The following is a 26,727-nucleotide window of genomic DNA, read 5'->3' as shown; positions in this document are numbered from 1 at the left end:
TCAGGTCAACTCACCTTCAGCAGTGGTTTCTTAAACATTACAGTAGTGCTGTACCCAAGGCTCACTCCCATGGAGCAGACGAGCCCAGACCAGCTTTCCACATAGCTCTGTGATCATGTCCACCCCTGTGAGCAGACGAGCAGCACAACACAGACAAGGATTTACACAGAAATTTTAATTGTAAATAACCTGAAGACAGCCATGCTACAGGGTAGCAGAAGACAGTGGAAGACAGGATTGTCTGCCAGCTGCTCGCTCCTATTCAGTATTCTTCCCCTTCTTCAGCTTCTGCTTCCACGGAATCCACACCCACCTCTTCGTAATCCTTCTCCAGCGCTGCCAGGTCCTCCCGGGCCTCAGAGAACTCCCCTTCCTCCATGCCTTCTCCCACGTACCAGTGCACAAAGGCCCGCTTGGCATACATGAGATCGAACTTGTGGTCCAGGCGGGCCCAGGCCTCAGCAATGGCAGTGGTGTTGCTCAGCATGCACACGGCCCGCTGCACCTTGGCCAGGTCTCCCCCAGGGACCACAGTGGGGGGCTGGTAGTTAATGCCCACCTGCCAGAGGAAAAGATACAGTGAAGATTATAATCACCTTAGAAATGACAACTTTATTAGCTGGGCATAGTGGCACATGCCTGTATTCCCAGCACTCAGGAGGCTGAGGCTCAGGCAGGAGGACTGCTGAGAGTTTCAAGCCATCATGAGCTACATAGAGTTCAAGGGTAGCCTGAACTGTATAGAGACGTTGTCTCAGGGAAAAAGAAAAAGAAATGACAGTATATTTACAAATTGGAGAGGGGCTCGAGGGGGGAGATGGGATAAAATAAAATTTATTTAAAAAACACAAATTGAAAAAAAACCCCAAAAAATAAAAATTGGAGCTGTGGACCCAGATCTACTATAAAAAACACTATAAAAACTGTTACTGCTGGGCATGGTAGGGGATGCTTATAATCCTAGCACTCAGGAGGCTGAGGCAGGAGGATCACAGAATTCAAGGCCAGCCTAGGCTACATGGTGAGTTCAAGGTAATTTATAACTACACGGAGACCCTGTCTCCAAAACCAAAAAAAACAAACAACTTTTTGGCATGATCTATCAACATTTAATACCCTTTGACTCTTAATTTCACTTTTTAATTCACCCACACAGAGCACAAAACAGTACATATAAAGATTTTTATGTACTTAGTAGAATCACTTATTTTTGGTACTGGGGATTGAACTCCGGACCTTGTGCTTGCAAGGCAGGCAGCGGAACCACTGAGCTAAATCCCCAGCACAAGAATCACTTTTTATAATAGCAAACCTGAAAAGGCTGTTTAATGGCGAAACAGTTAAATTGTTACACATCTATACAGTAAAACACAAGGAAAAAATGAGAACCCTGGAATATATAATATGTTCAAAATATGTTGTATAACTAGCAAAAATAAAAGTGAGTTCAATTTTTTGTTTTTGTGTAAAAATCCTATTGTTGATGTTGACTGTCAATTAGAGTAAGCAATGCCCAACTACATTGGCTCAGCATACTTTGGGTGTGGAACACCCAACCATAAGGAGGATTATGATCAAAATGTTATAAAAGGGAAATAAAGACCGAAGGATTGTTTCTGTCTTCCTCAGAGGAGCTCTACTCTTGGCTTTCACTTTGGATGTTATCTCCTGGCTTCTGCTGCAGACCCTTTAGCCTTTCAGCCTACTGATATGGACTTGCATGGGACACTATACAGAACTCCAGGCCTTCCACTGGATCCTTGGGATCCCTAGTGCACAGAAAGACCTTTACACTCTTTCCACCTGACTCTGTGGGCGGCCGGGCCATCGTGAGCCAATCTGTAAATTATATATTTGCATATCTTGCAGTAAATGTTTCTCAGGTAAACACTGACCGATACACCCATCCAGTAACAACTAGAACCTTAGACAATGGGGAGAACATTATGCTGGAGCTGGAGGAAGATCAACACCTGGGAAGGAGCTGAGGCAGTGATGTCTCCCTGCCTTTCTGAAACAGATGCCATTAGGACCATCCACCACACAGGGTGCAGAGACCATGGAGGGGCACGTTTCTAATCCCAGTACTTAGGCCGAGGCAGGAGGTTATCCGTAAGTTCAAGCCCAACCTGGGTTACACAGCCAGAGACACAAATCTCAAAAACAAATCTACCAAATGAAAAGCACCATGTATTTGGAAGCCAAATCATGTCAGGCTCCAAGACTTACTGTAATTTCCAGGCTAACTGGCTCTTCATACCTGTGTTCTTCAACTTTGTATCCTGGGTTAATAGCCCTTGTCCGCAATGGTTTTCTTCTTACACTAAGCTACAGACCTAATATTTGTAAGCTGTGACGAGTTTCTAGAGATTATGGGGATTTGCAAATTCCAGGGATATTCCAGATAGAAAATGACATAAGAAAGCCACAAGGCCTCACACGATGCTAGGCAAGTGCTCTACCACCAGCCTCAGTCTTCTAAAGTTTCAGATGCTGATAACACTACCCCTAGAATTTGAAAGGGTAGTTTAGGGAAAAAGGGATACATAACATATATGGGAAACCTTAAGGGATTTAGCAAATTAATTACTACGTATATTTTCTTTGCACCATAGATAACATGAAGTGTCATTCTCCCCAAAGGATGTGGCCCCTCAGGGACAGCATGATTCTGCAGGTCTGCTGTTCGCTGACAGGCACAATGACTAGACTTCACCCAGTCCTACCTTAAAGCCAGTCGGGCACCAGTCCACAAACTGGATGGTGCGCTTGGTCTTGATGGTGGCGATGGCAGCATTGACATCTTTTGGAACCACATCTCCCCTATAGAGCATGCAGCAGGCCATGTACTTGCCACGGCGGGGATCACACTTGACCATCTGATTGGCTGGCTCGAAGCAGGCATTGGTGATCTCGGCCACTGACAGCTGCTCGTGGTAGGCCTTCTCAGCAGAGATGACAGGCGCATAGGTAGCCAGGGGGAAGTGGATGCGGGGGTACGGCACCAGGTTGGTCTGGAATTCTGTCAAGTCCACATTCAGGGCCCCATCGAAGCGCAGGGAGGCCGTGATGGAGGACACGATCTGCCCAATCAGACGATTCAGGTTGGTGTAGGTGGGGCGCTCGATGTCCAGGTTGCGCCGACAGATGTCATAGATGGCTTCGTTGTCAACCATGAAGGCACAGTCCGAGTGTTCCAGGGTAGTGTGCGTGGTCAAGATGGAGTTGTAGGGCTCCACGACAGCAGTGGACACCTGGGGGGCTGGATAAATGGCAAATTCCAGCTTGGACTTCTTGCCGTAGTCCACCGAGAGCCGCTCCATGAGCAGAGACGCGAACCCAGAGCCGGTGCCGCCTCCAAAGCTGTGGAAGATGAGGAAGCCCTGCAGGCCTGTGCACAGATCTGCCTGTGAGAAACCAGACAACATGAGCCAAGGCTTGCGGAGGCCACAATGCCAACCCCAACAGCCCAGGCTCACTTCTCTCTGCCTCTGCAAGGTGATGTGGACTCAAACATCCATAACTAACACATGTTACATGTGCAAGCAAAGAAAGCCAGACAGTGAAGATCTGTGGGAGCTCTGCAACAGGCACGACACAGCAAGACCTCTGCAGACTCAGTCGGGACTCCTCACTCAGTTGTCTAAGATCTGCCAGAGAGTCTGACCCCTTCATAGCCTAAGGCAGTGATGGCAAACCTTTCAGAGCTTTCAATGATAAACAGCCAGCTGGGCTGCGGCACGAGTGCCATAGGTTCGCTACCACTGGCCTAAGCCCTACCCTCCCATCTGGAGCCATATCCACATGATGCCGTCTCAGTGATCTTACCAGTTTGCGGATTCGGTCCAGGACCAGGTCCACGATCTCCTTGCCAATGGTGTAATGGCCTCTGGCGTAATTATTGGCTGCATCTTCCTTCCCTGTGATCAGCTGCTCTGGGTGGAAGAGCTGCCTGTAGGTCCCCGTGCGCACTTCATCTACAAAGAGACCATGTGAGCTGTGAGCCTTTCGGGGCTGCTTTACTCACCACAGGGGACACACTCAAAGGTGGTGCTACTCTACAAATGCACATGCTATTCATGCCTTGACTATTACAAACTGTCTCTGTGAGCTGGGCGTGGTGCTGCGGGCCTGTAATAGCAGCACTTGGGAGTCTGAGGCAGGAGGACCATGGAGAATTTGAGGTCAGCCTTGGCTACATACTGAGTTCAAGGCCAGCTTGAACAAGTGAGACCCTGTCCTCCCCCCAAAAAATCTCTGCAGAGCACAAATGCAATTGATGGCTCCAAGAACTCACAGTGTTAATGCCAGCAGGATCATTTTGCACTGATGGAAAGAAAGCGCTCGCATACCCACACAGGTGATTCTACAGGCGGCTAGCTCTTTCTTACCTACAGCTACGTCAAAGAAAATAATTTAGAAGTCATGAGCCACACTCCTGTAATCCAAGTACTGTGGGCAGCTGAGGCAGCAGGATCACAGGACAAACCGAGCCTGAGTGATGTACCAAGTTAGCGAGATCCTGTCTCAAAAATTTTAAAAAGGGCTGGGGATGTAGCTCAGTGAAAGGCCCTGGGTTCAATCACCAGTGTTGTAACCAAACATAAAACCTAAAACTCCCTTGCAAACACCAGGTGAGTGTGACTGTGTGATTTTGCTGGGACAGGCTCATCACAACACCCAAATGGCTTGGGTCTTGCAGGCTATAAGGTGACATCTGTATCTCTTGAAGGATACTAAAAACTCTCTTCCCTCTCCCCTCTCCCTCTTTCCTCCCTGCCTCCCTCCTCCTCTTCCTCTTCCTCTCCCACCTTCTCCTTGTCACTCTGTTTCTCTTGGGTAGTTCTGAACACACGGTCTTCACACTGAACTACATCACCAGTAGGTTTTATTTGTTTGTTTGTTTTGAGACAGGATTTCACTAAGTTGTTGGAAACCCCAAGCTGGGGTCAAATTTCACATCCTCCTGCCTCATCTTTTCCACCTCTTGTAATTACTTTGGGGTTCTAATCATGAGGAACCAAATAAATATTCTTAGTTTCATGTCTAAGAGCAGGTCCAGACTCGTGCACCAGCATGAGAACCTCCACAGCATTTAAGGAGGGAACCAAGGCCTGTGCTCACTGCACACAGGGTCTATACAGAAACCACCTGACCTGGGCAGGGCCAGCCAGAAGGACTCTCTCCATAGCCCATCCTCCTGCTGGCAAAGCAGCTTTTCCCTGTCGGTCAAGGTTTCCTGAGCCCCAGAGTCAAGAACCTTCAGTCACAAACCTTTCAGCTTCTCACCCCACAGTGTCATGAGCGCAGGCTTATAAATCCTGTGCTTCTTGCTGAGGGATTCAAGGAGACCACCACGTGGGGCTTTTGCAAGGTTCTCCCACCCTCCCTGGAAAGCCTCCATCCAGGGCCCGAGCACCTACCTACCACCGTGGGCTCCAGGTCCACAAACACTGCTCTGGGCACGTGCTTGCCAGCCCCAGTCTCGCTGAAGAACGTGTTGAAGGAGTCGTCCCCACCACCAGTGGTTTTGTCACTAGGCATCTGACCATCAGGCTGGATTCCATGTTCAAGGCAGTACAATTCCCAGCAGGCATTGCCGATCTGGACACCTGCCTGCCCCACGTGGATAGAGATACACTCCCTCTGGGAACCAGAACATCAATGTGAAACCCATTTGTCCTCAAAGCCATACAAACTATACAAAATGCAAATGAGACCTGTTGTCATAAATCAGCACTTACAAAATATTTGGTTTCCTGAGCCTCCAGTGATCATTTTATATCAGAACACCTGCCTATCCAACATGAGTACAGACATACTTGAACTAGGAACAGAAATACAGTCCTTCCTATTCCCAGCAATTCACATATTTAAAAATTACCTCTGCCTATATTCCTAGCACTCTGAGAGGCTGAGGGAGGAGGACTGCGATTTGTAGTCCAGCCTGGGAAACTTAGCGAGACCCAGTCGCAAAAGATAAAAGAAAGAAAGGGGCTTTGTATAAAGCCCTGGGTTCAATAACCAGTACAGAAAAAATATAAATCAAGCATAGTTGTTTCTTCCCAAGGACCAGATTTAATAATATTGTGTCCTAAGCAATGGCTTAGAAAATCAGACAAAATATGAAGTCAGGGTTTTCACAGACTGTGTGACAGGGAGTACAAGACAGTGATTCCTCAGAGCTGGGAAACAAAGTAAACCAAGGATCACCCCAGATAGCTCACGAGTTTCCAGGCTAGCACAGAGAGAGAAGAAAGGCAAACACAGCCCAGGGATCTCCCTCAATTGAGGAGAGAGGCTGGTGTTCAGGGAGGCCAATGCAGCTAGAAACCACAGGGCAGCGCGCACAAGACACAGCAGCGTGCACAGAGCTCTGCAAATCAGCAGAGTCCACCTGTGTCTACAGCTGAGTCCCACCAGCACATGTGGTGTGGGAGAGAGCTGCTGAGACCAGGGAGGGGCAGGCTGGGCACTGCTGGGGCTCACCTTGGACTGGGGACAGCTCATGTGTCCCTCAATCATGGTGGAAAGACCCTATGACTCTCAGAACCCCTCAGTAGTGGGACCAAATCAGACCCATACTAAAGCCTTTCCTGAACCCACGTAAGAAAGCAGAATAGTAACCCTCCAAAGGATCAAACTGGCTCCTGGCAAATTAATCACATGTCTAGAAGTGCCCAAAAATATTTAAAGGAATGCTGCCAAATGTATAACCCAGTAATATAAAATTCATAATGTGTGGTATCCAATCTGAACCTCTCAGGTATTAAAAAGAAAGGAGGGCCAGGGATTTAGCTCAGTGGTTCTGCTTTACAAGCACAAAGTTTCAAGTTTGATCCTGGTACCAAAATAAATAAATAAATAAATAATAAAAAGAAGGGCCGAGGATTTAGCTCAGTGGGTTCGCTGCCTGCCTCATAAGTCCAAAGACCTAAGTTCAATCCCTGGTACCAAAAAGAAAACAACAACAACAAAAAAAACCTGGTTCAATAATAAAAAGAAAGAAGGAAGGAAAATATGACTATAATGAAGAAATAAGGCCACCAATAAAAACTAACCCAGAAATGACATAGATGATTTAACTGGTCAACCAGGACATTAACTATTACGTACCTATAGGTTCAGGATAGTAGTAGAAAAAATGAGTATAGGGCCAGGGATTTATCTCAGTGGTTCTGCCACCTGCCTTGCAAGCACAAGGGCCCGAGTTTCATCCCTGGTACCAAAAAAAAAAAAAAAAGAAAAGAAAAAAAAAAAATGACTGTAAGAAACATGTTTAATATGAAAAGACCTAGGAGGGGCTGGGGATTTTGTTCAGTGGTTCTGCTGCTTGCCTCGCAAGTGCAAGGACTGGAGTTCAATCCCCAGTACCAAAAAAATAAAAATAAAATAAAAATAAAAAGACCTAGGGATTTAGCTCAGTCGTGTTGCTGCCTGCCTCCCAAGTGCAAGGTCCTGAGTTTAATCCCCAGTACCAAAAAAAAAAAAGACCTAAATAAAATTGTATCATTAAAAAAATAAATATTTTTCTAGTGCTCACTTCAGCAGCACATATACTAAGACTGGAACGATACAGAGAAGATTAGCATGGCCCTCATGCAAGGATGAGACAAAAATTCGTGAAGTGCTGCATACTTTTGCCTTCTCTTTTTCCTAATCTTCACTGGCAGGCAACCTGAGGCTCTGATAAAATAGTGAATTTAAAAAATACATTTTCTAGGGAAAAATATAATGAATGGAATTAATATATTGCACATTAAAGAAAAGAACTGAAGTTAATGAAAAATTCTGGAAATAGTGGTAATGGTTATATAATATCTTTATTTAATGTCACTGAATTGTATACCTCAAAATGAGTTAAGTGGAAAATTTTATGTCACATTCATTTTTTTCTTTTTCTTTTGTGGGCTGGGTAATGAATCCAGGGCCTTGCACATCCTAGACAAGTGTTCTGAGCTACATTCCCAGCACTTTTTTTTTTTTTAATTTTGAGACAGGTTCCTATAAGCTGTCCAGGCTGGCTTCCAATTTATGAGTTCCCTGCCTCAACCTGCTGGCTGAAAAACTGGGGCAGTTGTGATGGTGCTTGCCTAATCACAGCTACTCTGGAGCCTGAGTATAAAAAGGGTTGTGAATGCAGCTCAGTGCAAAGGTCCTAGGTTCACTCCCTAGTACCACCAAAAAAAAAAAAAAAAAAAGGAAAGAAAACTTACAGTAGTGGAGGAATACTTGCCTAGCATGCACAAGGCCCTGAGTTCCACTGCAAAATCACAAAAGAAAAAATTTTGTTTTGTTACCGGGGATCAAACTTGGGACCTTGTGCTTGCGAGGCAGGCGGCAGAACCACTAAGGTAAATCTCTGGCCCAGAAAAAATGTTTTTGAGGTGCTTAATTCTATGTTTTACCAGTAAAAGAAGTCTCAAAACCAACTTTCACAGAGGGAAAACACTAAGGTTAGTCTGAGTTGTTATAGAGTCACAATACATTTTATAAATTTTAGAAGTTCCCAACTTTATTAATTTCAGTTTCAAGAGGAAATTAAGGTTAAATTGTCTACCTCTTCACCTTAGTTAACTGAGTACAATTGAAACTTGAACTGGAGGCTGGATGTAGTGGCCCATGATTATAATCCCAGAACTCTGGAAGGCTAAAGTAGGAGGACTACAAGGGCAAGCTCTGCCTATATAGCTTGGAGAGACCATGTCTCAAAATGAACAACAAAAAATGGAGCTGGGTGTGGTGCCACACACCTATAATCCCAGCACTCAGGAAGCTGAGGCAGGAGGATGATGGAAGTTCAAGGCCACCCTGGGATACATACCGTAGTGAGTTCAAGGACAGCATGAACTATACAGTGAGATCCTGTCTCAAAAAAACCAAAGTAAGGGGCAGGGATTTAGCTCAGTGGCACTGTGCTTGCCTCACAAGTGCAAGGTCCTGAGTTTGATCCCTGGTACCACAAAAAAAAAGAGAGAGAGAGAGAAATGTGAACTGGACCATGTGAAGTCCTGTAAAAGGGTCTTTCTGCCCTCTCTCCACATAAAACTGTCTTTATGCCACTTACATATGCCACTTAGTTGATACAAAGACAGAGGTGTTAGGTTGGTTCCACTGATATGTAGACTGTTAATGTATTGATTCAACAATTACCTAGAAGGCATGTATGAGCTAAAGATATAAAAAAGGAACAAATTAAAGGCAAAAGCCTATCCTTCAGCAGGAGAACAAGAATCCTCATTTATTGGTGATGGAAAGCAATCTGACAATATCTACAAAATCACAGACATCCATTTCTAGAATCCCACACATACACCTAACACCAGCAAACAGGTTACTACTCACTGCTGGTTTCCATGTAAACGATTATAAACCACCCTAGGACCAGTTAAGCAAAAGAAAGGTTGAATAAAGTACAGTAAGGTGCAGGCACCCACTGGAATACTATGTGGCTGCAGAGAATGTGGATCTATGTATAACGAGGTTACTACACCTTTCTCTTTTCTTTTCTTTTTTTTAAACAAAGTCCGCTGTTTTCAGCTGGCTCCTAACTCCTGGCCCAAGCAACCTTCCAGCACCAGGCCCCTGAGCAGGTGGACTAGAGGCACTCACCAGGGAACCCAGCAGGACTTCTTTTTACAATGAAAAACAAGATGCAAGAGTATATATGAGCTACCTTTCAGGCAAAAAAACGGCAGAGAGAATAAATATACCTATTACCGTTTGATTGGTCTTGCTTAAAATAAAAAAAAAACATCCTGGAAGTATAATCAGCAACAATAAAACACACCTAGCCGGGTGTGGTGGTACAAGCCTGTGCTACCAGTACTTGGGAGGTGCAGCAGGACTACCTCGAGTTAGAGGCCAGCCAGCCCCCGAGCTACCTACCAAGGCTCTGTCTCAAAAAAACAAAAACAAACAAAAAAACTGCACCTAATAGAGGTGGTGAGATTTTCCACGTACTTTTTTTTTTTTTTTTCGTACCGAAGATCGAACTTGGGTCCTCGTGTCTGTGAGGCAGGTGGTGGAACCACCGAGCTAAATCCCCGGCTTTTTTTTTTTTTTTGTGGTACCAGGGATCGAACTCGGGTCCTCGAGCTTGCGAGGGAGGCGGCGGAAACACTGAGCTAAATCCCCGGCCCTCCCCGGCTTTTTATATTGGGGGTTTTTTCCTCTCTCTCTTTTTTTTTTTTTTGGTACCAGGGTTCGAACTCAGGACCCTGCACTTGTGAGGCAGGTGCGGTGCCACTGAGCTAAATCCCGCCTTCCCCCCCCCGCCCCCCCCCCGTCCTCCACTATGTACTATTTCCACCATCGTTTTACTACAAGACCCTACGGGCGTTTGCCATGACCCCCACACCTTCGCCAATGTCCCAGGGCCCACACTGGGTCCGTCCCCACTGTCCCAAGCCCATTGTTCATGGCTCACCATGACGCTTCCTGTCGCCTGCACACAGCTCCTGCCTCCTCTCAAGCACACACAGCGTGGTCAACGACCGGCCGCCACGCAGTATGCCGCGTCTTCATTGGCTCATCACCTGCGCAACTACCATTGGTTCCAACAGCTTTAGGGCGGTCCCCAGGCTAAAATCCCAATCGTTATAGGCCATTTTCCACTAGAGAAGTGATCCTTCTGATTGGTTGTCATTTTAGCGGGACATGGTGACCCAGAAGGAATTTTCCAGACTCTGTTGACTGGAAGTGTGGGGACTGAGCCTGGAAACAAGAAAAAGCCGTGCTTAGGGGCCATGGACACTTTGCTGTTGCTTGTGCCGCCTGAACGACATACGTGCTCAATCTCACTACTGAGCTTTACAGGGTGTTATGAGGGTCACTATGAAAGGACGTTTGGAACTTTCGCACATGCAACGAACAATATGCAAGGGTTCTAGGCAATCCTTTATGGTGCTGATGTTTGCATAGCCAGCTGCTAAGATTTTAAGCTCCTAGGTAACCTGACTCGTGCATGATTGTGAGGTGTGGACCACTCGATACAGTTCCAGAGGCGGGACTGACAAACAGCAGGGAACAAGTTTAATTCTGCCTTCCCGGAGACTTTGAGACTTTTTTTTTTTTTGAGACAGGGTCTCTCCGTGTAGTTGAGCCTGGTCTTGAACTCACTACATAGCCCAGGCTGGCCTTGAACACGAGGCGATCCTCCTGCCTCAGCCTCCCAACTCCTGGGATTACAGGCCTGCACCACCACACCCGGCTGAAACTTCTGAGTGGGAGCTCCTGAAGGAAGACTCAAGATGTTTCCAGGCAGCAGAGAGGGCTGGATGGAGTGGGCAGAGCAGGAGAGGAATGAGCTGGAAGGTTCTGCAAGGTACATGGACCATGGTAAAGACTGTGATACTCAGGGCCGGGGATTTAGCTCAGTGGTTTCTCTGCCTGCTGTGCAAGCACAGGGACCCAAGTTCGATCCCCGGTACCAAAAAAAAAGACTGTGATACTGGAGGGGCTCGATGGGGCTGGAGTGACTGTGGCCAGACCAGGAGTTTGGCTTTTCTTGGGGGGAAGAGGGGGATGCAGGAGACCCCATACATGGCTGTTGCAGGAAGCCAATCAGTTACCTATTATCCACACATACCTCAGTGAAAGGACAGGTAGGGTTTCCAAGGTTCCTGGAAAGGGGGCTGATGCCCTGGGTTCACTCCCCCAGACCCATAGGATCTGCCTCCCCGACGCCCACATTATTGCTGCAGACCTATGGGAGACTCTATTTTTGTCCTTACAGCATGCAAAACTCTTCCATCCTCAGGGTCCTGGCTGAGCCAGAGAATTAACAAATGAATCATCAAGGGTAAAGCACACAAGTTTGTTTAATACAAGTTTTACCTGGCATAGAAACCCTCATAAGAAATGAAGGGTTAAAGAAGAAGTTAGAACTGAGTATGGTGGCACACACCTGAAGTCCCAGCCCTTGGGTGGCTAAGATGGGAATTTGAGGCTAGCTTAGGCTACATAGTGAGTGCAAGGCCAGCTTGAACTAAACAGTGAGACCCTGTTTCAAACCACCCTCCCCCCAAAAGTAAGTGTTACAGTGAGTTACCTACACAGTAATCCCCATTTATCTATGGCTTCCTCCATGGTTGCATTCAATTGTAGTCTGAAAATGTTACATAGAAAATTCCAGAGAAGAGCAAATCTGTGTATATTGGTCATTTGGTCATGAGAATAGTTCAGTACAGTTAACTACTTAATTCTCATTGTAGAAGGTGATGTTATAGGTGGGATCCCATCTAAGTTGGGCTTCAATAGGGTGTGAAAACAAAGTATTTAATGAGAGAGATTTTATGGAAACAAAAGAAAAGCAAACTAGTGCTTAGAGCCAATATCAACCCAGTTTTGATTCCAGAGTACAGTCAATTGAGAACATTTAGATTTGAAACATTATTAGTTGGAGGTGAGGCAGGGACATTGTTGGTAAATTTCCCAGTTTGTACTTTGGATGTCTCTGATGATGTCATTGTGTGTCCTGGTAAACTGTTCAAGTGGCTTATATAGTAATGGGCATGAAGGATGTTCAAACATGACTTGTTGTGGTTATTTCTCTGAAGTTTATGTCAAGTTGTCCAGCTTTAGCTTGTTAGGAATTTAGGAAAATGAAAGTCTTACTTTTGAGGGTGTTCGTGGTACCAGCTATCAAACCCAGGGCTTGTATTGAACTACATCCTCAGTCATTTTATTTTTATGTTTTTATTTTGAGACAAGGTCTTGTTAAGTGACTGATTTGCCCAGGCTGGTCTCCACTGATCTTTCTTTCTCAGTCTCCTGAGTATCTGGGACTGTAAGAGTGCACCACTGTGCCTAGCTGGTAGTTTTAGGTTTTTGTTTTGTTTTTTACAGTGCTGTGTTCAAACCTAGGTCCCAGACACACTAGCGCTGACCTTGTATATCCCTCGCCCAGTAGTTTTCTATTTTAGTGATTCTAAGTCAAGAGGGTGGAAGAAAACTTGGAAATGTCAATTATTCATGGAATGTACAAAAGTGCAGGTGTTAGTTTATAAAGAGGAAGAAGCTTAAAGTCACTGAACATGGCACTGTTTGACACCCTCTTTTTTTGTGTGTGTGGTACCAGGGATTGAACTCAGGATCTTTTGCTTTTGAGGCAGGCCCAGTGCCACTGAGCTAAATCCCTGGTGACACCCACTTTCAATGTATTTTTATATATATATATATATATTTGTATGGGTTTTTTTTGAAACATAGAATTTTCCTCCATAGTAATTTCATTTTTCATCAAAGATAATTAAAATAAGACTAATTTATTTGTAAAATAAGTGTAGTTTCATTATATTTGCCCTGATTATATAAGTACAGCAAGAATAGTGATTGATCATATAATTTCTCTCTTTTTTTCTTTTTTCTTTTTTTTGAAACAGGATCTTGCTCTCTTTTTCAGGCTACCATTGAATTCACTATGTAGCCCAGGCTGGCCTCAAACTGGCAGTGATCTTCCTTCCTCAGCCTCCTAAGTGCTGGGATTACAGGTATATGCCACCACACCTGGCAAGGACATGTTTATTAGCAGACCTCCTTTTGTTCCTTTGTAATAAGCTAGAAGTAGATAAGTTTAACCTTATGTTTAGCAACTAATGTTAATGTATTACATCTTATTTGAAAAATGATCTAGATATTCAACAAATATCTATAATCTAATTTAGCCTAATATAAATTTAAGGTTTTAAGTTGCTGCAAAGATTTTGGAAACTTTTTTTTTTTTTTTAGTGCTAAAGATTAAACCCAGACAGAGAGTATTGAGCTTTAGCCTCAACATTTTTTTTTTTTTTTTTGGTACTGGGGATCAAACACAGGACCTTGTACTTTCGAGGCAGGCAGCAGAACCACTGAGCTAAATCCCCGGGCCAGCCTCAACGTTTTTTATTTATTTATTGTTTTGTTTTATTTTGAAACAGAGTTGTTCTAAATTGCCCAGATTGGTCTCAAACTTGTGATCCTCCCACCCTTAGCCTCTTGAATACCTGAGATTACAGGCATGCAGCACTGTTCCCAGCTGTAAATTATTATTACTTTTTTTTTTGGTACCAGGGATCGAACTTGGGACCTTCCCGTGCAAGGCAGGCGGTAGAACCACTGAGCTAAATCCCCAGGCCTATTATTTTTAATTAAGACATATTTTATAAAACAGAATCAAGTTGGCAGGAGTTGTGTGGACTATTGCAAGACTCCATGTCCAGAAAAAAACTAAAAACAGAATTATTATTGAAAAATTCATTTTAAAATTTTTATTCCATTTCCATTTATGTAAGTTTATCTTAACAATTTACTTTGACAATTATGTTTAAATTATGACAACTTCATGAGACATTGAACAAAGCTAGTCACTTGGTTAATTTTGCTGGAAATTTGTGTATATGTGTGAGTGTGTGTGTGTGCGCTTGCGTGCGTGTGTGTGTGTGTGTGTGTGTGTGTGTGTGTGTATGTGGTGGCACATACCTATACTCCCAGCACTCAGAAGACTGAGGCAAGAGGATCACTGAGAGTTCAAGGCCAGCCTGGGCTACATAGCAAAAAAAAAAAGTTAAATGTCCAGTTTTTGGTCCTCTTTTCCTTCCCTTTTTTCTTTTTTTTCTTCCCCCAGAGCAGGTATAAGGGTTGTTTTAGTTCCTTCCCCAGATTTTTTTTTTAGGGGTCTTACTACATAGCTCAGGCAGGCCTGGAAATCCTCCTGCCTCAGCCTCTTGAGTGCTGGGATCACAGGTGTGCGCCACCACACCCAGCTATTAAGGTTTTTTTTCAGCTATTAAGTTTTAAAAACATAGTAACACATTTTCCAGTAACTGGAAAAGAATGTGTGTTTTCTTCAAGAAGGAGCTTTGTGCATATTTGTTTATTCTCAGAGATGTATAGTTTTAGGATCTTTAAAATTTTTCCCCAGGTGTGGGGCAGTTATAGTGAATTGTTATAATTTTATGTTGTCTAGGCATTTTATTTTATTTTATTATTTTTTAGGGAGTACCGGGAATCAAACTTGGGACCTTGTGGTTGCAAGGGAGGCGACAGAACTACTGAGCTAAATCCCTGACCATGGCCAGCTTAAACTTTAAACATATGCAAATAGTTTGCATTTTAATATAGTCCACTAGTGGGTAACCTGACAGACACTAGGAATACATATAGATCATCTGTCTTGACTACATAAACATCTCTATAGACAACATAAACACCCTAGATTTGCCTCACCAAGTACCCACATTCTTTCTTTTTAAAAAACTTAAAAAACACCATGTTTGTAGTATATAATGATCCCATTCTGTTTGGAGAATTGGTACATATGCATAAGACATCTTAGGTCTTTTTGTTTTTCATCTCTTTCCCCTCCTCATCCTCCCCCCTCCCTCCCTCTTTTGGTTCCTTTCCATTATGCAAAAGATCTGTCTTGCTATTTCCTATCATCTATTTTTTATTTTGCTCTTTATTTATATTTGAGGTTTCTCATATAAGAGAAACTATGCGATATTTGACTTGCCAAATTCCTTTCTGAGTGTGTATTTGATTGTGCTTAATAAAGTTGCCTATGCCTCTCACTGACAATCCTGAAATGAATACATATCAGAAAGGAGTTCAAGTGCTTGTGTTTGGGAGTGAGTTGAGGTTCTCTTCTCCTTTTTTTTTTTTTTTTTTTTTGGTACTGGGGATTGAACTCGGGTCCTTGCGCTTGTGGGGCAGGCAGCGGAAACACTGAGCCAAGTCCTTGGCCCTTCCTTCTCCATTTTGAAAAGACCTCCTTGGGACCCTATCTGGTGACCATACCATATATCCCCCATGACCTGATAGTAATAAAATCTGTATGTCTATCTTGCATCTCCATCATCAAAGGAATGCTCTTCATCTTAAAGATTCTAAATTAAAACAACACTCCAATAAATATTTTTGTGGTCAGGCCCAAAATATGGGAAGAACTAGAGCTGATTAAGTCTGATCACAACCAGGTGCAGTGGTGCACACCTGTGATCCCAGCACTTGGGAGGCTGAGGCAGGAGGATCGCTGTGAGTTCAGGGCCAGCCCTGGCTACATAGTGAATTTAAGGCCAGCCTGAACTATACACATAGCAAGACCTTGTCTCAGGGCCGGGGATTTAGCTCAGTGGTTTTGCCGCCTGCTGCACAAGCGCAATCCCCAGTACCAAAAGAAGAAAAAAAAAAGACCTTGTCTCAAAAAAACAAAATAGGGCTGGGGTTTTAGCTCAGTGGTTTCACCGCCTACCTCGCAAGTGCAAGGTCCTGAGTTTGATCCCTGGTACCAAAACCAAAACAAGACCAAAAAAAAGCCTGATTACAGAGCTCCAGGAAGTAGTAGAAGATGTAAGATGCAACAAAGCAAACTTGCTTGGATGTTCCCAGAGTCCCTGTCCGGTTTATTTTCTGGCTGTCAGTATCTACATAAGTAACCTGTGTATTTTGGGCCTGGAAGTCAGGCTGACACTCTTTCTGAAAATTTTGTTCAGAAAAGGAAGTTAAAGGGGCTGAGTAGACCACCTGCCTACCACCTAGAGGTCCTGAGTTCAATCCCCACTACTACAAGAAGAGAGAGAGAGAGGAATTTGCTAAAGAAATGAGATAGGATTTTCATAAGGAAAGGTTTAATTAAGGGCCCTAGAGATCCAAAAGGTCTAGGAGGCCAGGGACAGGAAATCAAAAGTAAAGGGGAGGGCTGGATATGTAGCTCAGTGGCACTGCACCTGCCTTGTAAGCACAAGGTCCTGAGTTCAATCTCTGGTACCGCCAAAAAAAAAAAAAGTTAAGGGGGAGTATACAGGTATCAGAGAAGAATTTGTGACAAGTGGAGACTAAATTTAGTTCTATATCTGATTTCTGTTCTTTAATCTTGCTAAGGGAATCCCTGAAGCTAACTGTTATGGCCTTTGTGTGCTTTATTTGTTTATTTTATTTATTTATTTATTTTTGCATTACTGGAAATTGAACCCACGGAGTGCTGTGCTACACCTTCAGACATTCCTATTATTTATTTTAAGAAAAAATCTCACTAACTTGCCCAGGCTAGCCTCAAACTTGCTTCTCTCTTGCCATGTGAGTAGCTGAGATTACAGGCAAGCACCACTGCACCCAGCTAATTGGATATCTTCCTTCCTTCCTTTCTTTCTTTGTATTGGAGATTGAACCCAGTGCTATCTCGCTGAGCTACATCCTTAGCCCATTTTAAAATTTTGAGACAGGGTCTCATTAAGTTGCCCAGGTTGGGCTTAAATTTGAGATTCTCCTGCCTCAACTTCCTAAGTGCTGGTGTCACCAGGAAACTGGGTCCTGACACCATGAAGAACTGGTCCCTGGCTTTCCTCAGTTTTATGTGCCTTTGATGAAAGAATTCAGTCAAGACCATAGGTGGCCATACAGATGTATAGGTAGAATTTATTGTAGAGTAGCTATCTAGAGACTCATACCTGCAAGCAATAAAGTAGGCAGTGTCAGTAGGCATCTACACCCCTGTGAATGTTTGGATATCTTTTTTTTTTTTTTGGTTTGGTCATTTTTGTTTTCACAACCTGTATTTTACAAAGCATTTCTTGTGAGCTTTTGGTCAGTTTTCAGACTTAACAATTCTGAGTTGGTTGCTGCATCACAGTTATACAAAGGCTTATCAATTGCAGGTGTTCATCAGCACCATCTGCTAAGCATTTATCAGCTTCAACAAGTTTCTGTGTCATAATAGACTTCTGTTTATCAGAAAGGTTATCATTCTCTACAATTGCATCATGAAGTTGATTTACAAGCTGAGTTGCTGCATGACCTTCACTGATTAAGTTCTTCACAACAGCTTCCAGTTTGTCAAAAGAGCCACTCTGACATGCAGCAAATATTCCATCAATTGTCTCAGCGAGTATTACCGCATCAATGTCTGTGATCACTTTTTCCATGACTTCCTTTCTGCCTGTTAATTGAGTAACACTTTGAATAAATGTAATGGCTTTCCTTAAGTCTCCTTCTGACACTTTAACAAAATAAGCTATTCCCTAATTGCTAATTTTGACATTTTCCTTCTCAGCAATGTCTAATAACCGTTGCTGTTGAATTTTATCTCAGAGAGGCTTGAAGTGGAACTTTGAACATCTAGAGGGCACTGGTTCAATTATTTGACTGACAGTTACAGATGAGGTAGAATCGTGTGGTTTTCAACTCCTTCTCCATGGTGTGTCTTAGAGCTACCTGAGCAACCGAGGTCATAGAGTCTGCTTCATCCAAAATCACAGTCTTAAAAGAAGGACATGGCTTCCCATCTGAACGACTTCCTGATATAGCTAACTGAGCAAACTTTTTCACTTTCTCTCGAACTACTTGTATTCCACGTTCATCAGATGCATTTAACTCAAAAACTCTTGATCGAAACAGTTCAGGCCCAAAGAGTTCTCGAGCTGCTGCCAAAATAGTAGATGTCTTTCCAGTTCCAGGTGGCCCATAAAACAAGAGATTAGGAAGGTCAGCTCCTTCTAAAGATTTTTTCAACACTGCAACTACTACTTCTTGAAAAGCAACTTCATCCACACATTTTGGGCAGTATTTTTCCACCCATGGAACAGGTTTGACTTTCTTGTTCTCTCCACTGCTTCCTGCAGTGGCAGCAACATCTTGATTCTTGGTTGACAGTGGTTTTGTACTGATCAGTGTTCCTTTTAGAAATGCCTGCATGATTACTTCACCCTGCAAACTGGCTTCCCGAGTGGGACCTGTGCAACCTGGGCCTTTCAGCCGCTGGTAGCCATGGTGAGTGCGTCAACAACTCATTTCCAGAGCTTCGGGATGGGGAAACGACAAGGTGGTCGAGAAGTCTCAATTCCGTCCCCCAGTGCTGGAATTACAAACCAGGAGACTCACAGACACAGCCGAGACCAGCGGGCCAAATTTCCCCCTAGCCGGGCCCGCCAGGGCCTGGATATCTTTTTATATGCACAAGAGTTACTCCTGTGGTTCGGGGAACTTAGATGATTATGATGCTTATTGGGGGTTTTTAAAAGGTTACTTTGAAATAGCCAAATGTTTTTCTAATTCTCGGTGTTCCCTCAGGGGCCTTTAATCATGTAAGAAATTTAGAAAACAAATTTATGAAAGAAAAAGTTCTAATCGAAATCAGGTCCTAGGCCCAGGCAAGAGGGTCTCTAAAGAATGTTTTCTTTCCTGATATCATTGGGCCATAGACTATGGCAACCAAGAATAATGTATGCCTTGTTCTACAAATAGAGATCTTGTGGTTTTGGATCTGAGACCTAATAAATGATTATTTTTGAGACAGGGTCTCACTATGTATTCTAGGCTGGCCTCAAACTCACTGTGATCCTTCTGCCTCAGCCTGGGATTACAGGTATGTGCCACCGTACCTGGCATCCTAATAAATGATTATACATTGAGGACTGTGTTTCTTTATTTAACTATAACCAGAAAAGAGTACTATTTTGGACCTCCCTATGTCCCTCAGTCCTGCTAATATCTAACCACCTGCCTAACACTGGGATTAGGGGAATGTGCCACCGTACCTAGCTTGATCTTTCTATAGGTAACAATAAGACATACTTCAGGATAAGAATGCTCTGACAGTTACTTTGGGCTGGGGATATAGCTCAGTGGTAGAGCATTTTCCTGGCATGCACAAGGCCCTGAGTTGATTCCCAACAGGAAAAAGCCTTTTAGATTTATTTATTTATTTACTTTTCCTCCCAGTACTGGGGATCAAACTTAGGACCTTGCACTTGCCAGGCAGACATGGCACCACTGAGCTATATCCCTGCCCCTAAAGCCTTTTACATATAAAAGCCCATGTCTTCAATCCTTACTTGTGACTCAAGGCCAATAAACCTTTTTAATGGCTTAAAACCAAGAGACCTCATGTGATTTAACTAACCATGGATACAAGAAGTGTGTCCCAACAAAGCTGCAAAAGATGCAATTACCTTTAGGATCCAAAATCTCTTCCAAGATAGCCTCAGAAAGAAAGAACCTCATTGTTAGCAAGACAAGGAAGGTTGAGATAATTAAAACAAATTCCACTGAGAGAGCTGACCCCTTCAGACAAAGAGGCATGTGTTTCTAATTCCAGCTGGCTAGCTTCCTGCTGCCTGCCTAACTAGCTGCACCCTCCTGCTATAGAAAGACTAACTGTGCTGGTCACAAAGCCAGGCCCTCAAGACATAAGGCAAGGCTGAAGGAGAAACTTATCTTTTCCTTATGATAAACCACACAAAAGACAGAGACAGGGAAAATGCTGACTATTCCTGGGAAGCTATGGATCAATAAGCAATGGGTACTCAGAACCAGATTCACAAGAGCAAAAAGTCAAAGAATTAATTCTTACAAATATTTTTCTCTTGACAATCTGAATTCAGAAAGGAAGAAACAAGGAGATTGTGAGAGTGGGTGCCTCTGTAATCAGGCACTTCAGACAGAAATATAGTAGTGCTGACTTTCATAAGAATTCCTACTGCTTCTGGCTTTCATCAGTTCTCTCAGAATCCCATACAAAGGCCCAGAGCAAATGGGGGCATCCCAGCCTTTTAGGATTGTATCTCCCTCACCAGAAACTGTAGGAACAGCAAAAGTCCACTTCCAACCTCTTAGGGAGGTCCCAGTTTGGACTAAGAATTAAACTGACAGTAAGACACATTAACAGGAGAAGAGCATACAAAATTATTTGATACCAATTTTACATGACACAGGAGGTCTCATAAGGATATGAAACATTTACTTAAATACTGAATTGGACAAAGAATAGTGAGAAGAAGCAACTAAATTATGTGGGAGGCTTAGATGATGAGTTATTTTAGGTGGGGAATGTATCTCAGCGGTACATTGTCTGCCTGGCAAGCAGGAGTCCCTGAGTTCAATTCTCGGTTCCAAAAAAAAAGTTATTTAAAATTCTGTATAAATACTCATCTCAACTTCTCAGCCTTAAGGATCAGAATTTGATCTGCTTTTAAGAAAAAACATGAAGTTCATTCTGCACCTGCTATTTTTTCAAGTGCTTTTAACAGAATATTTTTTAACTCATTCATGCCATATAAGGAAAGTGCCCTTTCTCTCACTCATTCTAACCTGAAAGAACTGGAATTTTCATAGAGAAGGACCAAAAATGAGCCAAATATAGAGACTACAAGAAATAGCTAAAGGAGAGGTGAAGGTGTAGTCAGTGGCAGAGCACTTGCTTAGCATGTATGAGGCCTTCGGTTCTGTATCCAGTACTAAGGAAGGAAGGAAGGGAAAAGAAATAGCTAAAAGAAGGACTAGGAGTGTAGTTCAGTGGCAGAGCAGTTATCTATTGTGGATGATCCCATAGGTTCAATTCTCACTATGAAGAAAAGAGGAAATAGCTGAAAAAATACTTTAAAAAAATACAGGTGTACAAAGCAGATTTCTTCTCCTGTCTAAACACTGCTAGGACAAATGAGGCAAGGGTGATCTGAGTTTGAGACCTTTCCATCCCATGCAACTGCTATGTACTCAGTGGGGCCAACTTTTCAGCTACTCACTCCTCCCTTGCTCCAGCAGATTACAAAGGTTGTGGTCTGGATGTTAGAAAGTCAGGCAGCCAACTAGGTTTTCCAAGAAGAGATGTTTGGAAAACGAGAAGTGGGATTCCTCCTACAGAGGTTGATCTAGTGGGTGTAGGGTAACCTTTGGCAGAGAAGCTAGAAGGAAATGGGAGCAGGAGGTACACCTGGTAAGGGATAGAACACAGGGGACAGACATGATTGCTGTTGTCCGGACTGGAGAATAGAAAAAAAAAAAAAAAAAGGGTCTTGAAAGCCAGTTCCTGGTGAAGGGTAATGGGGAAAAGTTTGTAAAGGTAATATGGGCCAACATGCTGGGGGACTTTGAGTACTGGAGTTTGAGCTGGCTTTTGCCTTGAGAATAACAAGCTCTGAGGAGGGGGGATAGGATGACAGAGAGGACAATCGGCAGGAGATCCAGAAACTGGTGTTTGGGGTTTGTTTGTTTTGTTTTGTTTTATTGATGCTGAAGATTGAACTCAAGGTCTTCACACTAAACTATATCTCTGTCCTTAAATTTTGAGGCAGTGTCTCACCAAGTCACTAAATTGCCCAGACTGGGCTCAAATTTGTGATGCTCCTGCTTCAGCTTCTAGAGTGCTGGGATTACAGGCATGTGCCACCACACCAGACCATACAGAAAGTTAATGTTTAGCATTTTATGGAACTGCTCTATTGTTTCTCTGCCTTTTAGCTAAGATTAAGTGTAAGGAACTGCTCTATTATTTTCCAAACCAGCTATGTTAGGCAAGTAGTTAGACATTAGCAGGCCTGAGGAACAAAGGGGGTCCAAAATAACAAGCTTTGCTAGTTATAAATAAAGAAACAGGGCCGGGGATTTAGCTCAGTGGTCCCACCGCCTGCCTCACAAGTGCAAGGTACTGAGTTCGATCCCCGGTACCAAAACAAATGAAAGAAAGAAAGATCTATAATAAATTTTATGTATTTATGTCTATAATATATTTTAATCATTTATTAAGTCTCAGACCCAAAGAAACAGGGTCTCTATTTCTAGAACAAGGCATACAGTCATAGCCTGCAGCCCAATGATATCAGAAAGGAGAACATTCTCTAAAAATCCTATGCCTTGAGGGTCAGGGATGTAGCTCAGTGGCACCACGCCAGCCTGGCAAGCACAGGTCCTGAGTTTGATTCCTGGTACTGGAAAACAATAAAATAAAAATCTTATGCCTTGGGCTGAGACTTGATTTAAATTAGAGTTTTATCTTTTGTACATTTCTTTCCTAAGTTTCCTACATGATTAAGCCCCCTGAAGGAATACTGACCATCTAAAAAGAACCAGGAAAACAATTCCAAAGTAACCTCCAAGAATATTGATTGATAAACAGCATAATCGTCATAATTCCCTAAGCCCCAGGAGTAACTCTTCTGTGCATAAAAAGATATCCAAACTCAGACTGGGATGCAAAGGCTTATGTGACACTACCTGCCTTCTCTCTTTTTTTTTTTGGTACCAGGGATCGAACTCCGGACTTTGCGCTTGCAAGCCAGGTGCCAGAACCACTGAGCTCAATCCCTGGCCCTGCCTTCTCTCTTGAAGGTGTGAATATCTATATATCTACTCTGCAATAAGCTCCACCTATAATTCTTCATGGCCTCCTATGTATCTTGACTGAATTCTTTCATCAAAGGTACAAAGAACTGAGGAGAACAAGGGCTGGTTTTTTTGCAGTGTCAGGGCCTGGCTTTACAGTGACAGCTACACCATCATGCATTCCTATCAACATATCCTTTTCAACTCTTGTTATTGTCTGGGTTTTTTACTATAGTCATCCTGTAGTGTGAAGTGGAATCTCACAGCAGGTGATTTGTATTTTCCTAATGGCTAACAATGTAAAGGACTTTTCTCTGTGTTTACTGTACATTTGTATATTTTCTTTGGAGAAATGTTTTTTTCAGATCCTTTGCCCATTTTTAAAAATTATTTCTTTTTCAGGGCCAGGGATGTAGCTCAGTGGTGCCATGCCTGCCTGGCAAGTGCAAGGTCCTGAGTTTGATTCCTGGTAACGGAAAAAAAAATATTTATTTTTTGTGTGTGTGTGAAAACATTCTTTCATGATAGGCCAGAACTTCTATTATCCCAACAGTACAAAAAGAAAATAGATGCATATTACTATTAAGGGATATCCTTACCTAAAATAACAAAACTAAGTGTATGTATATATATATTGAAATCTTTTTATTTTTACTCCATCTTCTGGTTGAATTTTATTAATATAATATCTACCCTTCTTAATTCTCCTCTTAGGACATGCACCACTACCCTGTCACTCAAACCAAACCTCTTTTTCCTCCTTTACCAGGCCCTCACCTCTACTCATGAACTGTTAACAAGACATCTTCCTGTATTTCTCTGGAATTAATCTTTTCTTCATTAGAGTTCTCTTTTGCAATTCCATTTCTTCATGAGTGTAGCATGTAAGATTTTAACTGCTTTGACACAGTTTTTTCTTCTTTGACAGCTCACCTACTGAATCAGGACAATTAGACTTGTTTTCATATTCCAGCCTGTTCTGAATGTAATCCAGATCAGAGTCAGCTTTCTGTAGCATCAGTTCCAGCTTATCCACCTCCACCTCCATGTTGAATAGTTCCTTTGCCCGTTTTTAAATTGCATTGTTTATCTTTTTGTTGCTTAGTTGTAAGAGTTCTCTGTATAGTTTGAATATCATCCCCTATCAGATATGGAGTTTGCCAATATTTTCTCCCATTCTGTGGATTCTCTTTTCACCTTTCATTTTTTTGAGGCCGGCAGTTAGGGACTGTTGGATTAAGGCCTTATATAGGCTAAGCATTTTCACTTTCTCAATGATGTCCTTTGAAGCACAAAAGGTTTCTATTTTTTTTCCATTTTATTGTATTTTATTGTTCATGTTTGTAATTCATGCAGTTTACAGTCATCTTGGGGAGTGGTTACATTTACATATTACGGCTTGTTTATTTTTTATCCCCTTCGCCTTCTCTCACTCTCCCCCTTCCTCCTCTGGTTTCCCAACCACCTTTTTCGTATTTGTTGATACTGTTTGTCTTAGCACATGTTATGGCTTAAGGGCCAGGGATTTAGCTCAGTGGTTTCCTGCTGCTCAAGTGCAAGGACCTGAGTTTAATCCCCAGTACCAAAAATAAAAATAAAAAGAAACATGTTATGGCTTATAATGCTTACATTGATTAGAATTATTAGGTTCCTGTACATGCCACATCTTTATTCCTCTTATTTTCCCTTCTCCTCCCCCTTCCCCCTTTCTTTATTCTCTTGGTCCATTTCCCTATTGGGTGAGATCTGTCCCCTTGTACCTTTCTATCCATCTTTTATCATTTTCTTTATTTGTACCGTGGCTCACTCAAATGAGAGATACCATACAGTATTCATGCTTGTGTGTCTGATTTATTTCACTCAGGATTATGTTTTCCAGGTACACCTGTTTTCCTCAAATAGTTACAAATAGCATTTCCTCAAATTGCCTCAAATTTGTCATTCTTTATAGCCAAGTAGTATTCCATTATATATAGATACCACATTTTATTTTATTTTTTTTTAAATTAAATTCTTTTATTGGTACATTGTAGGTATACAACACAATCACATTTCTCATTGGGAATTGTACCTTTACATAATGCATCTTGGTTCTTATTTTTTCCCCATTCCTAGCCCTCCCTTCACGCCCTCCACCCTTCCCTATTTACAAAGACTTTATTTCCATTTTTTCCATTTCTCAGCATTTTTTCCTTTCCCTTCTTTCCTTTCCCCTGCCCCTCCCACTACCCCTACCCCTTTGGACCTTTTCTTCCTATTTTACATTATCGATTATTCATTCTAATCATTGGTACATTTTAGGTATACAATATAATGACCTTCATCATTGGAAATTTGCACCTTTACATAGTCTCTCTTGGTTCTTATTTTTCATCCTTGCCCAGCCCTCCCTTCAATCCCTCCAGTCCTCTCTATTTACAAAGATTTTGTTCCTATTTTTCCATTTTCTCTTATTAATCCCATTCCCTTCTAACCTTTCCCCTAGCCCTCCCACTTCCTTCCCCTTTGCCCCTTTTCTTCCTATTTCACATTACCTATTATACATTTAGTCCTTATTTACACTTTCAGTTTCTCACACCAGAGAAACTATTCGGTATTTATTCATGTGTGTCCTATTTATTTCACTTAAGAGTATTGCCTCAATGTGCATCCACTTAGCTATAAATGTCTCTAATTTCTCATTTTTTATGGCTGAGTAGTACTCCATTTTATTTTTAAAAACCACATTTTCTTGATCCAGTCTTCAGTTGATGGGCATTTGGGCTGTTTCCAAGTTTTAGCTATTACAAACTGTGCTGCTATGAACATGGGCGCACATATATCACTGTGGTATGATTCTTTTAATTCTTTGGGGAAGATCTCCAGCAGTGGAACAGCGGGGTCAAATGGGACCTCCAGTCCCAGTTCTCCGAGGCATCTCCATACTGATCTCCACAGTGGTTGCACCAGTCTACACTCCCACCAGCAGTGGAGCAGGGCTCCTCCTTCCCTACAGCCCCACCAGCATTTGTTATTGGTTGATTTCATGATAGCAGCCATTCTTTCTGGAGTGAAGTGGAATCTCAGCGTTGTTCTCACTTGTATCTCTCGAATGACCAGTGATGTTGAATATTTATTCATGTATTTATTTGCTATTTCTACTTCTTTGTGTGAGAAATGTCTGTTCATTTCAGATGCCCATGTTTGGATTGGGTCTTTAAATTTGGGAGGTCCGATCTTTTTAAGTTCTCCATAGATTCGAGATAGTAGACCTTTGTCTGAGGAAGACCAGGTGAAGATTTTTTCCCACATTGTGGGCCGTCTCCTCACACTGCCGGTGGTTTCCCTTGCTGTGCAGAAGCCCCTCAATAAGAAGAGATCCCACTTGTTGATTGTTTGTGCTAGTTCACGGGCAACTGAGGTTTTGTTCACAAAATCCCCTCCTACACCGATGTCTTCAAGGGTTCTACCTAACCTCTGTTCCAACTGGTTCGGAGTTTCCATTTTAATACTTACATCATTAATCCATTTTGATTTTAGTTTAGTGCATGGTGAGAGATACAGGTCTAGTTTTAATCTCTGGTAAGTTGAAGCCCAATTTTTCCAGCACCATTTATTAAAGAGGCTATCTTTCCTCCAGTGAGGGTGCCTGGCTCCTTTATCGAAGATGAGATA

The 26,727-nt window shown here is 42.7% G+C and overlaps 1 protein-coding gene, 1 non-coding gene and 1 pseudogene across 2 annotated transcripts; 1 reads left to right on the top strand and 2 right to left on the bottom strand.

Annotated features, from left to right (window-relative positions):
• Nucleotides 1-155: 155 nt before the first annotated feature.
• Nucleotides 156-10,607, bottom strand: LOC101710474 (tubulin alpha-3 chain). The gene is made up of 5 exons (XM_087202867.1): nucleotides 10,430-10,607; nucleotides 5,424-5,646; nucleotides 3,829-3,977; nucleotides 2,727-3,407; nucleotides 156-559 (listed from the first exon to the last, which is right to left on the bottom strand). The coding sequence occupies exons 1-5, from the start codon at nucleotides 10,430-10,432 to the stop codon at nucleotides 263-265; spliced, it is 1,353 nt and encodes a 450-aa protein (XP_087058993.1). The 5' UTR covers nucleotides 10,433-10,607; the 3' UTR covers nucleotides 156-262.
• LOC147820914 (U6 spliceosomal RNA) lies at nucleotides 7,536-7,642 on the top strand. Its single transcript, XR_015448010.1, has one exon. It is a non-coding gene; the product is annotated as a U6 spliceosomal RNA (small nuclear RNA).
• A 6,661-nt stretch (nucleotides 10,608-17,268) lies between the features above and the next one.
• LOC101700583 (replication factor C subunit 4 pseudogene) lies at nucleotides 17,269-18,669 on the bottom strand (annotated as a pseudogene).
• Between the last annotated feature and the right edge of the window lie 8,058 nt (nucleotides 18,670-26,727).

The sequence above is a fragment of the Heterocephalus glaber genome, unplaced genomic scaffold, assembly GCF_053883595.1.
Source record: "Heterocephalus glaber isolate CG9 unplaced genomic scaffold, H.glaber_assembly_v1.0 deba00001781, whole genome shotgun sequence".
In the NCBI taxonomy this organism is placed as follows: domain Eukaryota; kingdom Metazoa; phylum Chordata; class Mammalia; order Rodentia; family Bathyergidae; genus Heterocephalus; species Heterocephalus glaber.
The sequence above is the reverse complement of the archived record's forward strand: the minus strand, read 5'-3'. Positions and strand labels throughout refer to the sequence as shown.